This window comes from Parasteatoda tepidariorum, chromosome 8 (genome assembly GCF_043381705.1).
Source record: "Parasteatoda tepidariorum isolate YZ-2023 chromosome 8, CAS_Ptep_4.0, whole genome shotgun sequence".
In the NCBI taxonomy this organism is placed as follows: domain Eukaryota; kingdom Metazoa; phylum Arthropoda; class Arachnida; order Araneae; family Theridiidae; genus Parasteatoda; species Parasteatoda tepidariorum.
Genome location: NC_092211.1, coordinates 53,247,534 through 53,261,804, shown reverse-complemented (window position 1 = coordinate 53,261,804; position 14,271 = coordinate 53,247,534). Strand labels below are relative to the sequence as shown.

Sequence of the window (14,271 nt, the reverse complement as noted above, 5' to 3'; positions counted from 1 at the left end):
AAATTTGAATGTTTTTAAAATTATGACTTAACATGTCCATCCAGTGATCAGGCGAACTAATATGAGAATTCTCATTTTATGCTCTTTTATTATTTTATTCTGTAAAAGTTAGAAAAATTATCACAGTTTACTTCTACTTATGTGTTAACTTATATCACTAGAAATACTTACAAAACCACTATGTATTTAACAAAAGAATAAATTTTTATAATAATTGAAATTATTGATTGTGTTTCTTTTTTTAATGCTATTGAATCAATATCATTAAGGGCACTTATCCTTGCAAAATTTAAGTCATTGTTTTTTAAACCAACCATTAAGTTTTACATGAAATAAAATTTCAAAATTTATGTTAAATTGTGGGATGTTCTCAAAATATTTTTATACAAAAATTAGGTTTTTAGTACAATGTAGCTTGCATATTCAGGTGTTTTTTCTGCATTTCCTCTATTAAGAAGAAATTAAAACTAACCAATTTACTAATTTGTTGTTATTTAGTTGATGAAGTCTTAAAAGTATTGTTAACAATTTTGTAAGGTTTTTATTTTATTTTTTAGAACCTGAACCATGACATTCAAGACAATGTGTATCTTTTACACAATGTAAATGCTGCATTTCACACAATTTCTAGAAAGGATCTTGATATAGACGACACATTAAAGGACAGAGTAGTTGCAGTTAACAGCAGGTGGCACAAATTTTATGAGAATGTTTCAAATATTTTAGAAAGCATCAAACAAGTTCTTCAAATGTGGGATACTTATGACAAACTTAAAGAACATTTACTGGTATTATTGACAGAGATTGATGTGAAACTAACTACCTTGGAACAATCTAATTCTTTTTCTCAAGACGAATTTACTTCAATGATGGTAAATTTTCTTTGATAAACTTTGTCGCATTTTAATAATGCTTGTTACCATTTACCATTAAAACAATTTAATATTGCAGAATGAGCTGTATCAACATGAAGAGGAATTGTTGAAGTTTATCAGCTTAGCAAGCAATCTAAAAGTGATTAGTCAGTGCTCTGAGAATGTTATTTCAACTGATGTTGAAAATATACAAACCTATTGGGATGAGATTCTTAAACGTCTTACAAAATTCAAAGACAATATAAAATCGGTAAGAATGTCTTAAATTATTTGAACTAAGACTAATAAATATTAAAGGGAGTTTATTTCAGTTACATTAAATATGTAAATATTCTGCATGATATTTTGTTTCTGAAAAATCTATTTGAAACAATGTATATTTTCGAAACATTTGTAGCGTGACTTAAAATTATATCTTGTTTAATCTATCATCAGTATTTTATCATCGTATTGGTCCTGAAAATTAATTATTAATGAGTAAAGAAGTTCATTTTTAAAGGTTGTTTTCTATTCCAACTTTACCATTACTTTTATTTTAGACTGTTTAAGTAATAATATAAAATCAGTAAGAATGTTTTAAGTTATTTGAATTAAAAGTAATTATAATATTAAAGGATGTCCATTTCATTTGCATTAAATATATAAATATTCTTCATGATATTTTGTTTCTAGAAAATTTGTTTGAAACAAATATTTTCAAACTTTAAAAAATTTGTAGTCCATTTTAAAATTATATCATGTATTAAATATCTAATCATTGTATTGTGTCTCAAAATTAATTATTAATGAGTAATAAAGTTTATTTTTAAAGGCTTTTGTTATTCCACCTTTATCTTTTTTTATTTTTATTTTGAAAAGCTCAGACACTAAATATAATGCATAATATTTTTATTTCAAAAAAGTTGATCAATAAAAGGCTTAAACTTTAGGTACATTTTTGGAGAAAAGCTAATATTTTATTTTAATTTGAGTGTAAATTATGCAATAGAATGTATTAAGGTCCATCTTGGATGCATCTTATTTGCAGCGTGAATAGCACGTTATCAATAATGTTAAGAGGGGGAGTTACTAGTTATGGTACTGTCCTTGTTATCTGACTGAGATCAAAATTATCGAATCATTCCTATCATTAGATGATGAAGCCCTGAAAAATAGTACTAAGTGCTTAGAAGTAATGAATGAAATATATTTCAATTACTTATTATTATAAATATTTATACTAAAACAAATAGAAATTTTATTTTTTATTGCATTTTTTTAAACAATAAATTAAGAAAATAAATCTTTTATTAGATTAAGTCATAAAAAGTAGTAACACATTTATTAAAAAAAACTTGCTGCCATTATGTCACGAAATTTGTAAGCCCAAAATATCTGCTATTTTACCTATGTAGTATTTGTAGTGGTACTAGAATTATTGAAATTAAATCTTTACAAACTGTATTTTATTTTAATGTGCTGGATGTTACCATTGAAGGACTTTGTGAATGCCTTTAGTCAAATAACAGAATCATAATTTAATACTTACAATCTATTCTGAATCTTTATTTTCTATGTGTAGCATTAAGCTTAAATTATTTAGGCTAATTGTAATTCAGTATAAATAGTGTTTGTCAATTAAAATTTAGTGTCTAAAATTCACAATTAAATAACTAAGTATGTTAGTCAGGAAAAAAAGATACTTTTTTTGAAGTTCTTAAATATCCCCTCAACTTTCCATTACTTTTAATATGTGACAAAAAGTGATCAAATGTGTAATAAATGTATTTCAAAAAATGTTTTAAAATAACGTTCTAAAACACCTGCTATTAAAATAAACATTTTTGATCATAGCTTAAATGTATTTGAAAAGTATTAATACTTGTTTGCAGTTATAGTGAAATAGTATTTAGCATATTAGTACCGTCTACGTTTAGCGTATTTTATAGCTTGGTGAATTTTAGGAATATGCCCCAGCTGAAAGTGAAGCTGCTTCTGAAATAGATGAAGATATCGAAGAAGTTTCATTACAAAAAGTGGTTGTAACTACATCTGCAAATGCATCAGCCATTTCAGGTAAAACTCATCATATTCAGTAGTTTTAAAATTACTTTAAAATTTTTACCTAATTGTACTAATTTTATGAAATGATAAAATACATTGATTGGCCATAAATTTTTTTAAAAAATGTATATGTCATTCTACTGAAAAGAAACTTTAAATGTTTATTTTTTAGTGTTTTTGTTTCCAATTATTTCCTTTGAATGTAGTTAACCTTATTGGGGTCAGTACTATTAATAGGTGTAAAAATGCATCATTGTTTTTAATAATTAGAGTATTTTTACTACTTTCGTGCATTTACTAGGTGCAGTATTATTATAGCTGCATCTTTGCAATAATTTATATTTATGTTCAGTTTTTTTAACCAAATCCCTTGGTAGCATAATAATGCAATTTTCATCTATGTAATGTAAACTATTATATTTTTAACAAACAATTCTATTTTTAACCTCCCCAGGCCACACTTGCAGTATTATTATAGCTGCATCTTTGCAATAATTTGTTTTTATGTTCAGTTTTTTCATCCAAATCCCGTGGTAGCATAATATTGCAATTTTCATCTATATAATGTAAACTATTCTGTTTTCTAACAATCTCTTATGCATTGCAAACCATTCTATTATGTGCAAGAATTATAATCTCTTTTATAATTAATATTGATGTCAGATATCTTAATTTATACATTAAAAAAAATATTTTATATCTTATTCTTGTTTAATTACAAAGACAAAACTAAAATTTCAAACTTCTGAGTACTATTCATTCTTTTACTCTTTAGAAGTAAGCGATGAAGTTGATGATTCTGGACAAAAAGAATATATAAGGGATTTGTTGGCAGCATTAGATGAAGCCGAAGAGCGAATAGACTCATTGGAAGTTGTGCTTTCAGAACCAACACCTACTGAAATTGATGAAAATAATGGACCAAACTATGTAATTAAGTTATTTAATTTCAAGCTTAAAAATATTTAACTTAAGTGCCAAATAAATTATTTCTATAACTGTTTTATAATTTATTTTTTTTAGTCTCGTCTCTTAGCTGCTTGCAGATCTAGTATCGACGTCATACAACATTTAAATAATATTTTGTCTGAAAATCCCTCCCATGGCAGCTCTGAATGTATCAAAATTCGAACAGAAGGTAATTTTATGCTTTTTTTACCTTATTATATATAACTTATTTTTAAGTTCTTTATTGCTGAAAAAAAAGTATTTTGTCTCATTTATCTAAAATATACTAAAAATTTGAGTTATATTTCTGCAATTATTACAAATATATTTGAGTCAAAAGCAGTTTTGGAAGCAGTTAGGAAAAATTATTTTTAAAAAATTATAATTATTCAGTTTTATTTGACAGAGCAATTATGGGGGTTTTGCAATTTGATCATTTGCATTGGGCCCTATATTTTAAAGTCATAAAGGAGGCCCACTAAACATTATATTAAAAAGAAAAAAACTAATTTTTGATTTTTTTTTTAAATTATTTTTTTATTTTTTGCATTGACAATTTTCTAGGCATGGTTTTTGAAGAGAGTTCTCCAAGTAAAAATAAAAATTCATAGAAATTAAAATCATAGAACTAGAAAATAAAATATATTTAAAATTTTTTAATTTATATTTGAGCAAGGCTTTTAAAGGTATAATAATCAAAAACATTGAAAATTAAAATAATGATCAAGAAATCATGTGTTATTTGTTTTCAGGAGTTAAATTCTGAAGAAAAAAAATTATACTAGCTATCATAATAATTTAAGCTTCTAAGTTACATGCTTTTTTTAGGGCTCTGTAGAAAGGGAATATTTAAAGGGCCCGACAAAAACGTTTCATCAGAACCCTGCGAAGTGTAGCAATGACTTTGGCACTTGATTAAATAAAAAATGTGTAAACAATAATTTCAGTTATTTATTTATTTTATAGGAATGATAAATAGGTGGGAAAAAATAGAGAATGCTACATTAGACAAGGAATTGAGAGCAATGAAGAGGTTTGAAAAATGGCAGCAATTCTGTTTGGAGTTGAAAAATATTGAAAAATGGTTGCTTGATTCTCTACAACTTCTAACATCTCAAACAATGTCTGATGTTAACATAGAAAAGTTTATAATTGAATTGCAAAAGCATAAGGTAGTGTTAAGTTTTGTCATTGTTTTTACATTCCATTAAAAGAAATATTCTTAATTAATATTTTTATTTGTCCTTACAGGCTTTAATAACAGAAATAGGAGGATATAAAAAATCTATTCTTACATTGAATGCTGCTGGTCAGAATTTGAGCTCAGTTTTTAAGTCTAAGAATAATTCAGATTCTATAAAGATTAAATTGAAGGTATATAGTACATAAACCTAAAATTATTTTTGAATATGTATGAATTATTGCTATTGATTAAATATACTCAAAATAATGTATGCTGATACCAAATGTTTATTATATATTATTTATATTAAATGTATGATACAAATTGTTTAGAGAAATTAATTATATATTTTGGATTTGGATAATTTTTTTGTAATAATTAACTACTTTTTGCATTACATGATTAAAATGCCATTTGATTACCTATATGATAAACAAACTAAAATTTTGCAACTTGATAGATTATTGTTACAAATTAATTGCCAAGTGAAACACAGCCTTGATAGAATAGTCTAGTGATAGTGCCATTTTTCATATTTGTTATTAAAACCTTTTTTTAATGTTGCCATTTTATTAGTATCCTGTTGCTATTTTTATATTATTTAACATAGTGATTGTTTTATTTCCTAGAACTCAAATTGTTTTATTTCATAAAATGAAATCTTCCTCTATCACTCATAAACAGCAAATTATAATGATCTGTAAACCACCCATTAAAAGAATCAGCTTTTCATAATGTCCTCTGGTGGTTAAATAATTATTATTTAATCTCGAATAATAACTAAAATTGATTTTATTCTGTGCTTATGTTTTTTAATGAACTTCTGCATTTGATATAAACGTTTTGAAATAAAAAACACCTTTTGCCTTTTAATGTGATCGCATTGATACCCAAAGGTTTTGATTTCACTAAATGGCTGAGTCTACTAAAAGGATATTTACTTTTGTATAAGAAATAAGAAAATATAAACGTTTTGAAATAAAAAGATATTAACGTTTTGAAATAAAAAACAGCTTTTGTCTTTTTATGTGATCACATTGATACCCAAAGGTTTTGATTTCACTAAATGGTTGAGTCTGCTAAAAAGATATTTACTTTGTATAAGAAATAAGAAAATATTTTCTCAGTTTTTCACGGCATTGTGACTAAAATCTACAAAGGGATTTATCAAAGTTATCTTATGTTGATTTATAAAGTTTATGTTTTAATTAGAAGTTTTACTCACACAATAATTTTATTGATGAGGTCACTTTTCTTTATTGATTTGTTGAAACTTATGGAAATAAAAAGAAATCTTTGCTATTTCAAGTTAAGACAAAGAACTAAACAAAGTAAAGGACTTTTACCTTCACCAGACAGTTCGCATTTTAACAAATTCCGAACTCCATCTTCATGACTAGGAAATAATAGAACCTTGATACCTAATAAAATACCGAACCTAGTCTGTAAATGATACCTGAGAATGAGTAATTTCTTAAAAAACAGATGCAAACTTCTCAATGACTCTATCTTGTTTTTAATAAATTTTGACGACTGACCATGTGGTTTTGATTCGGATTTACAGTTCTTGCGAATCTGATTATTTATGAAGTTTATCTATCATTTAAAAATGATTCTGTCCTGTGTCATTTGATGGCAATAAGCCATTGATTCTCTTAAACAGTGAGTTTAGAATGCAGCAGCAACTTGATATACTAACTGTCATTCTCATTCTAGGCTGTTAATGATCATTGGGATAAACTTTGTCTTGTAGCCTTAGAATGGCAAAACAAACTTCAAAGTGAGTTTCTTAAGAGTGAGGATCTGAAAAAAACACTTTCTGAAATGGAATTGTGGCTGAAAGAATCGAGAGAGAGATTGCTGGCTGTTCCACTTAAGTATAAAAAGGGCGATAAGCGCATTTATGATCTACACACTGAAGTTTTTGTAAGTATAGATGGAATTACGAAATTATTTTTGAACCCTCTTTTTTTCCAGCAATTACTATGATATTAATGAGCCACGATGGCTCAGTGGTTAAGGCACGAGGCTGTCATTGTGAAGGGCTGGGTTGGAGCCCCTGTGGCGATGTGAAGCCCTCCCATCTTCAGATCGATGGGTACAGTTTGTTTAGGAAGTAAAGGCGACCTGTGCGCAGTGCTGACCACATTGCCACAATCATGCTGTTGGTCATGAAAATGTGGAGCCTTATCCTCCATGACCCCCCTGGCCCACAATGAGCTGTTTCGAAATTTTTTTGCTTTATTATGATATTCATATTTTGGTAAATTAACTAGAGGTACTATAACTTCCACTTGAAATTCAGAACAGTTTATTTTTATAATTTTGGACTTTTAATATAAAATTTAATTTGTTATTTTACTTACATTATTTTTTTATTTGTTTATATTGTCTAACATACTATTTGCTGTTGATTAATTTTATTACATTTTCTAAAACTTAAGTTCTACTAAAGTTCTGCATACATAATTTATCTTCTGTAATGTGTTTGAAGATGATTTTAATTAGATTGCACGTGCTGTTATATTTTGTTTTACATAAACTGAATTCTTGTGTCATTAACTTATTTTAGTTTTATGTTTGAAGCAGTCTTTTATGTATGTAACATGCATCATTTCTTATTCATTTTACATTATGTGGTATTAGTTATCTATAAAACTGAATTAGGAATAGCGTAAAATGTATGAATTTAGATAAATTAAAAATACAGAAACAATAAAATGCTTAAATTCTGTGAACACATGAAATAATTCAATAATAATTTATCTTTGTTTTATTTGTTTGCAGTCATGACTTTATAAACTAAAAATTAATCTCAATGCCAATTTGATCTATGGTCATACTTTTATTACTGGTACACTTAACTGCTGAAGTATTTCATGGTTTTTCTCGTATTCTATAACACAAACATTATAAGATATATATACGTTAACTTCCCCGTGGCATAATTGCGGCGACATTGTCGCAAAACGTTACAAAGTTTTTGGAGAAAGATTTTTCAGTTGGGAAGGGGAAACTTTTGGTTTTCTTTTCTGCATAATTTTTCGAAGAATGTTTTTTTAAGATTTTTTTTTAAAGAAGTCTTTCTTGCGCATCAAGAAAAAAATTTAATTTTCGATTCTTATTTGGGATTTAAAAAAAGTTTGTAATGACTGGCTTCAGCTGGAATTTGAAATTAATAATATAAAATTCAGAAATCGGGAATGTTTAAAAGATAGTTCCCTCTAGAAATGATGTTCTTTCTTTTATTGCTTTTCTTTAAAGAACATCATGCTTTACACACACTTATTTGAGTATCTCTTTTTAAAGAGATTTATTCGCTTGATTTCGTCGTCAATCTTTATTTTGGAATTACTGCACGGATTTTACGATTTTTTAACTTACGCACGAATTTAAATTTATTATTGTTTAATTTATTAATGAATTTTACATTTTGTAATTATTTACAAAATTCGAAAAAGGAAATAATTAGTGCATTTTCCACCTTCAAAGTGCGAGAAAGCGCCTATAATATTGGAATTAAAAAATATTACTTTTGCAATTAAAATTTTTTATTCTATACTTTCTTTTGTAAATACAACGTTTCTGTTACTTTAAATTAGTAATTGTTATAATTAAATGTATCTTAAAGAAAAATAATAAGGCTAGGGAACTTTGTAGCAGAAAGCCCGAAAAAATTCTACATTAGGGGTTAACTTCATCTAGAAGTTTCACTTAAAAAGATAAGGAAAATGCACATTAGAACTTCATTATTCCGCTGTGAGAATTAACTGCTGTGTGGCAATGTTAATTCGTTTTAATCAATCCTCATTATTTTGAAGAAAATTCATTGCTCTTTGTACAAATCACTAATTATGTCCAAATTTTTTAAGGCTCTAAACCAACAACTGGAAAACTGCTCACAACAGGTGCAACTCTTACTAAATGTATCAGATCAGCTGTTTGATGATGAAACAATGGATGAAGAGAAAAAGTCTGACACAAGATATATGGAAATACAATCTAGATTGTCATGCATTTTAAAAGAATCTGAAGAGTTGCAAACTGAATGTTCTGAACGATTGTCCATCTTGTCTAAACTTCTTTTAGCTAATAGAGTAAGTATCTATGACAGGGGTTTCCAACTTACATGAGGCCGGGGGCCACAATTAAAAACTCCAGTCAGATGGCAGGCTGCAACTTTGTCAAAATTTTATGTAGGACTCTTTTATGTTTGAAGGAACATTAAATATTACTGTCAAATTTTTATCAAGTTGTTCAAAACAAAAGTATTGAATTACAAATAATAATAGATATTTTCTTGAATAAATATTTTCTTGGATGCAAAACCTGAGAAATAAATTTTTTTGCACCATTAAAATGTTAAATTTAAGAAATTAGTTTTTTTAACAAAAAAAAAAGTATTTTAACTTATATAGACTTCTTACGAAAATTGTCCGCAAAAAATGAAAACGGTAATCTATTTTAGCTCGGGGGGGGGGGGTCACAAAAAAAGGCTTCTCGAGCTGCCAGTTGGTAACCACTGGTCTATGATGTAAGAAAAATAAAAAATTCTAAGTGTCATATATATCTTAAAACTAGTTTATGTACAATATCTATCAGTTATGAAAATAAAAATAGTTGAAGTCAATGTCAACTTGATACTTTTTAGAACAAGTACTGTTTATCTAAGTAAAAATTCTTGATATCAATAAGCTCAATTTCAAATGATTTTTCATTGAATTTCTAAAGTATATTTCTAAGGAATCATGAATATTACAGTTGTAAATGTCTTTACAACTGTAATATTCATGATAATGAATATTACAGTTTCGATAATGCAGTTATGATAAATGCCTTATTTTCATTTTAAAATTGTACAGATTCGTTTTCATTTCTTACTTTGATTCAAGCATTGCAAATCTTATTGTTAAATTTGATTTATTCAATTAGCGATTATATTCAGTCATTTAAATTTAATAAATAATAGTAAGTATATGCTGATAATTTATAGTTATTTTTAGTTTGATATTGAATTACATTATTGTGGTTATTTTTTATTTACTGAAAGTCTGTTTGAATAGTAAGTTCTGAAAAAATTACCTAATTATAGTGATGAAGTTTATACTACATAAAAATGCACAAATAATATATCATGCAAATTGTTGCTAAACTTATTTTTCTTTATTGTGCAAGCATGATGTACTTATTGTCATATTTTAATTTTTTGCCTATTTTTAGATATCTCCATTACCTGAAGAACAGGCAAATGACTCATCGTAAGTGTCATAATTCTATAAATATATCTACATATTTTTTTCTTAAATTTTAGAGTATAATATTTTTATTTATTTTAAGAAATTTTTTTAGGCATATTACTAAAATAAAAATAATATTCTGATAATACTTTTAGTTTTATGATTAATTTTGTGTATTGTTCAAATTTAAATGTAGAATTTGTTCCCATTTGTTCAAATATTGATTTTACTTTAAAAGTTAACGTAATCTAAAATATAATAATTCAAAAATTTCTTTTTTTTAGAACATGTGAATTTCATGTTTTATTAAATATACCAAAAAAATTCCCGGTTGTAATTTTTTAAAGTCAAAAGTATAACTTTTTGACAAAACATTCTGGTTCTGAAACAACATATTTTTGAATCATTTGCTAATTTTAAACTTTTCTTGGATAAAATAAAACAGGAGAAGACGACCTTTAATTGACAAATTATTTTACAGCATTAATCTGTAAATAATACAAATTCCTAGTTAACTTTATCCATTATAGGAAATATGAATTAAGAGTTCTCTTATGCTTTAGAAATTATGTCAGTAAATAATTTATATTTGAGCTATTTTTATATAAATGTAGATAAAATAACATATTATTATGGGGATTTCTTTCAATTAAATTTAACTGTTAGGTTAGATTTTTTTTGAAAAGAAAGGGTTAATTTTAAAAGCTAGTGGGGTTAAAAAAGTACTGTGTATATTAAGGGCATTAAAGTAAGTTTTGCTTTTACATATAATACCATATATAAGTCAGGGCTAAAGAGAATACAAGGGCTAGTTCACTCCGCTCTTAGAGCTGAAGCTACGATTTCNAACAGCTTTCTGAATCATCGACTCGTTGCTGTTTTTGTTCCATCGAAAGCAATCGCGGCACCCACTTGGAAAAAACCTTTTTCATGCTCAATTTTTCATGAAGGATAGTAAATACACTTCCATATGATATCTGTGTCATCTCAGCAATCTCACGGAGCTTCACTTTACGATCTTTCATTATAATTTTTGTCACTTCACTCACATTTTCCGGTGTAACGGCTTCCACAGGTCTACCCGAGCGTTCCGCGTCATTTGTGTCGGTACGACCACGTTTAAACTCGGCAAACCACCGACAAATCGTTGCTTTTGATGGACAAGAGTCCGGGTAACATTTGTCAATCCATTGTTTCGCTTGCACGGTGTTTTTACCCATTAAAAAACAATGTTTTATCAGAACACGAAACTCTGTTTTTTCCATTTTTTAAACAAACTACAAAACGACTTTACTCCAACCTCGATAACTCAGCTGTTTCTGGTCCGATCGACTTAAAATTTTGACACGTTTCAAGCAAAGGTTAGTACTCTAGAAAGACCTGGTTACTGGTTTACTACGAGCGCCATCTCTGGGTTAGTCTCGGAACTTATTGATCCATGTGTGTCCTATTTTCCTAGTTTTTGGCTACTATTTTCATGTTTTAGATTGCTAAAAGCAACTATTTTGTTCATTTTTTTCTGTGGCAACCTTGCAATGCAGCATTAAAAAAAATAAGGGTTGGGGGAAAATTAACTGTCAAGCATCAAAGCAAAAATTTAAATGTTCCCACTAGTGTCCAAAAAACTTATTTATTTGTCTTTCTATTGATTATATTTATTTTAATAGTTAATTGTAATATTATTTTATTATTATTATTTTATTTTAATTTTTAGCGAGGAGAATAGACCACCTACAAAAATAAGGCAATGTTGCCAATATCTTGTGAGAGTAGCCAGAGCTTCCATTCCTTTGCAAGCAATCTTACTTTTGCTGTTAGGAGCTGCTTTCCTGATACCTAGGGATGAAGAAGAAATTAGTTGTCGCCTATCCAATAATTTTGCAAGCTCCCTAAATACCATGCTACGATACCCAGATGGGCCACCACCTGTATAGAAATTAAATCATCATCATCATATTTTCAATCATCATCATCATGTTTTATCAGTGTACCTGTAAATTTCCTACCATTGAATTCTGTAGATCTGTTTAGATTATAAATCAGTATTTTAATGTCTCGAGCTTGATTTCAAAAAGAAAAAGAAAAGCTTGAGATTGGCTCAAGGCCATCAAGTTTCTTCTAATTATTTACTTAATATTTTCAAAATCTTCCATGCTATTTTTTTTTTTTAAAGAAGGTTTAAATCTTATTTTTTCTTATTTCATCAATAATCAATATATGCATTATCATTTCCATGGGAACTATTCTACAATCTATGCATTAGTTATGATTCCATGGAATACAATCAACAGTTTAATCATTAATATTTTCCATGTTCCGAAGCAATTATCTTTAAATTGCTTTTGAATTATTAAACAGATTTTAAATAAACAGTTTTTTTTATTTCTTTTATAGTGTAGTATTGTTTTTTATTATTATTATGAAGAGATAAGTTTTCATGACAGGTTCATGTTACTTCAAAGTTTTTAAAAATTAAATTATAGTTTTTAAATTTTCTTCTAAAGCTTCACGTTGATTTAGTGTGTTTTCAATGTTTCATGTTGGTTGTGATATCTATGTCATGTCTTTCAATTTTGTGATCATTATCTTAATGATTTTTTTAATATTAAAAAGAAGTCTAATTGATGTTAGTTACCGGTGCTATGTTTACTTAATTACGCCTCATGGTGCTTTTAACATAATACTATGCTTACATTTTTAAAGTTAAAACAACAACAAAAAAGTTTAAGCAATTCATTTTGACTAAAAGAAATCAACTTATGTTAAATAAATTATCAAAAATATTTATTTTTATCAATATCCGACAAAAAAAAAATTTGGTTTAATACATTTTTTTCTTTTCCTTTTCTTTTTGTATTTTTATAAGTTGATTTCCTTTTCTCAAACTATAGTGATTTTTATAATAAGTGCCTAATCATTGTTCTTAAAAATTTGTGCCATTAATAAGCTTATTGTGATGCTGTATGTTAACAAAGTGCTTTTTATTCAAAATTGTAAAAACTAATAAATTTGTTATCATTTGTTTATGTTTAAAATATTTATGTGTCCTTATCAAGTGAAATAAAGAAATATGAACTTTTTATTTGTCTGATTTACTCACATTATCTTTGTCATTTTTATTAAAAACTACTCTTGATGTAATTTTACTTACTTTCAAGCTCATATTTTAAAAATGCTTCAGTATCAATGTATTGTATTGCATTAGATCGGATAATGCATTAAAAATTTACAAGACATGGTGCGTAGCGTTTTTAAAAAGTGCTTAATGGTGCTAATTTTCAATTTTTGTTTTTTAAAAGCCCACGTCGATTAAAAGCCCACGTAAAAAGGTGCTTTTTTTATTGGGTGTTTTTAAGAAGTGCTTAATTTTCCCTTTTCAAAAATGGGATTTTTTTCTTTACCATGTCGATTTGTGCCACGTATTATGCAAAAGCGTGCTTTTCACATTGCTCTATTAAACATTTTCACAATTCATTCAACCACAATCCATTTCAGCGTCTCATCAGTCCATAGCGTATGAAAGCGCCAATAATTTTACATGTTTGATGAAATACTTTTGAGTCCACATGTTCGGTGAGATTATTGCACTCTCATGTGCAACTGTGTTGCAGTTTGCAAGATATTCTAAATTTCAGCCTTAATTTTCCATGCTCTGATGTCGAACCGAAAAATCGTTTGATCAGTTTATAATGGCTAATATAATCAAGAAAAAGAGTTCTTTGTCAGAAACTAGTTATTTTATCATGATCATGTGAAGTCTCTGAAAATTATTTCGCATTTCGTTAATGTATATAGTGCTTAAAAATATTTTTTGAGGCCTTAAAAAGTACTTAAATGGTGCTTATTTTTTGTTGAAAGATTTGGCAACGTACTCTGCTACAGGCTTGCTGCAAACATGTTTTTTTACGATTTTATTCAAAATTCGACGTCTGATCCCCCTGCTTGCTTCCGTTCACCAATTCCGATGGTTGCTTTGCAACAATAG

General features: G+C 27.4%; 1 protein-coding gene across 1 annotated transcript in view; it reads left to right on the top strand.

The window, feature by feature from the left end:
* LOC107446265 (Muscle-specific protein 300 kDa) overlaps positions 1–13,366 on the top strand; it is a 306,020-nt gene extending 292,654 nt beyond the window's left edge. The window contains exons 116-126 of the mRNA XM_071184003.1: positions 558–872; positions 952–1,125; positions 2,819–2,930; positions 3,694–3,848; positions 3,942–4,056; positions 4,833–5,038; positions 5,118–5,240; positions 6,766–6,975; positions 8,922–9,146; positions 10,270–10,307; positions 12,001–13,366. Coding sequence (XP_071040104.1) covers positions 558–872; positions 952–1,125; positions 2,819–2,930; positions 3,694–3,848; positions 3,942–4,056; positions 4,833–5,038; positions 5,118–5,240; positions 6,766–6,975; positions 8,922–9,146; positions 10,270–10,307; positions 12,001–12,220 — 1,893 coding nt within the window. The 3' untranslated portion in view covers positions 12,221–13,366. The remainder of the gene's footprint in view (positions 1–557; positions 873–951; positions 1,126–2,818; positions 2,931–3,693; positions 3,849–3,941; positions 4,057–4,832; positions 5,039–5,117; positions 5,241–6,765; positions 6,976–8,921; positions 9,147–10,269; positions 10,308–12,000) is intronic.
* Positions 13,367–14,271: the final 905 nt, after the last annotated feature.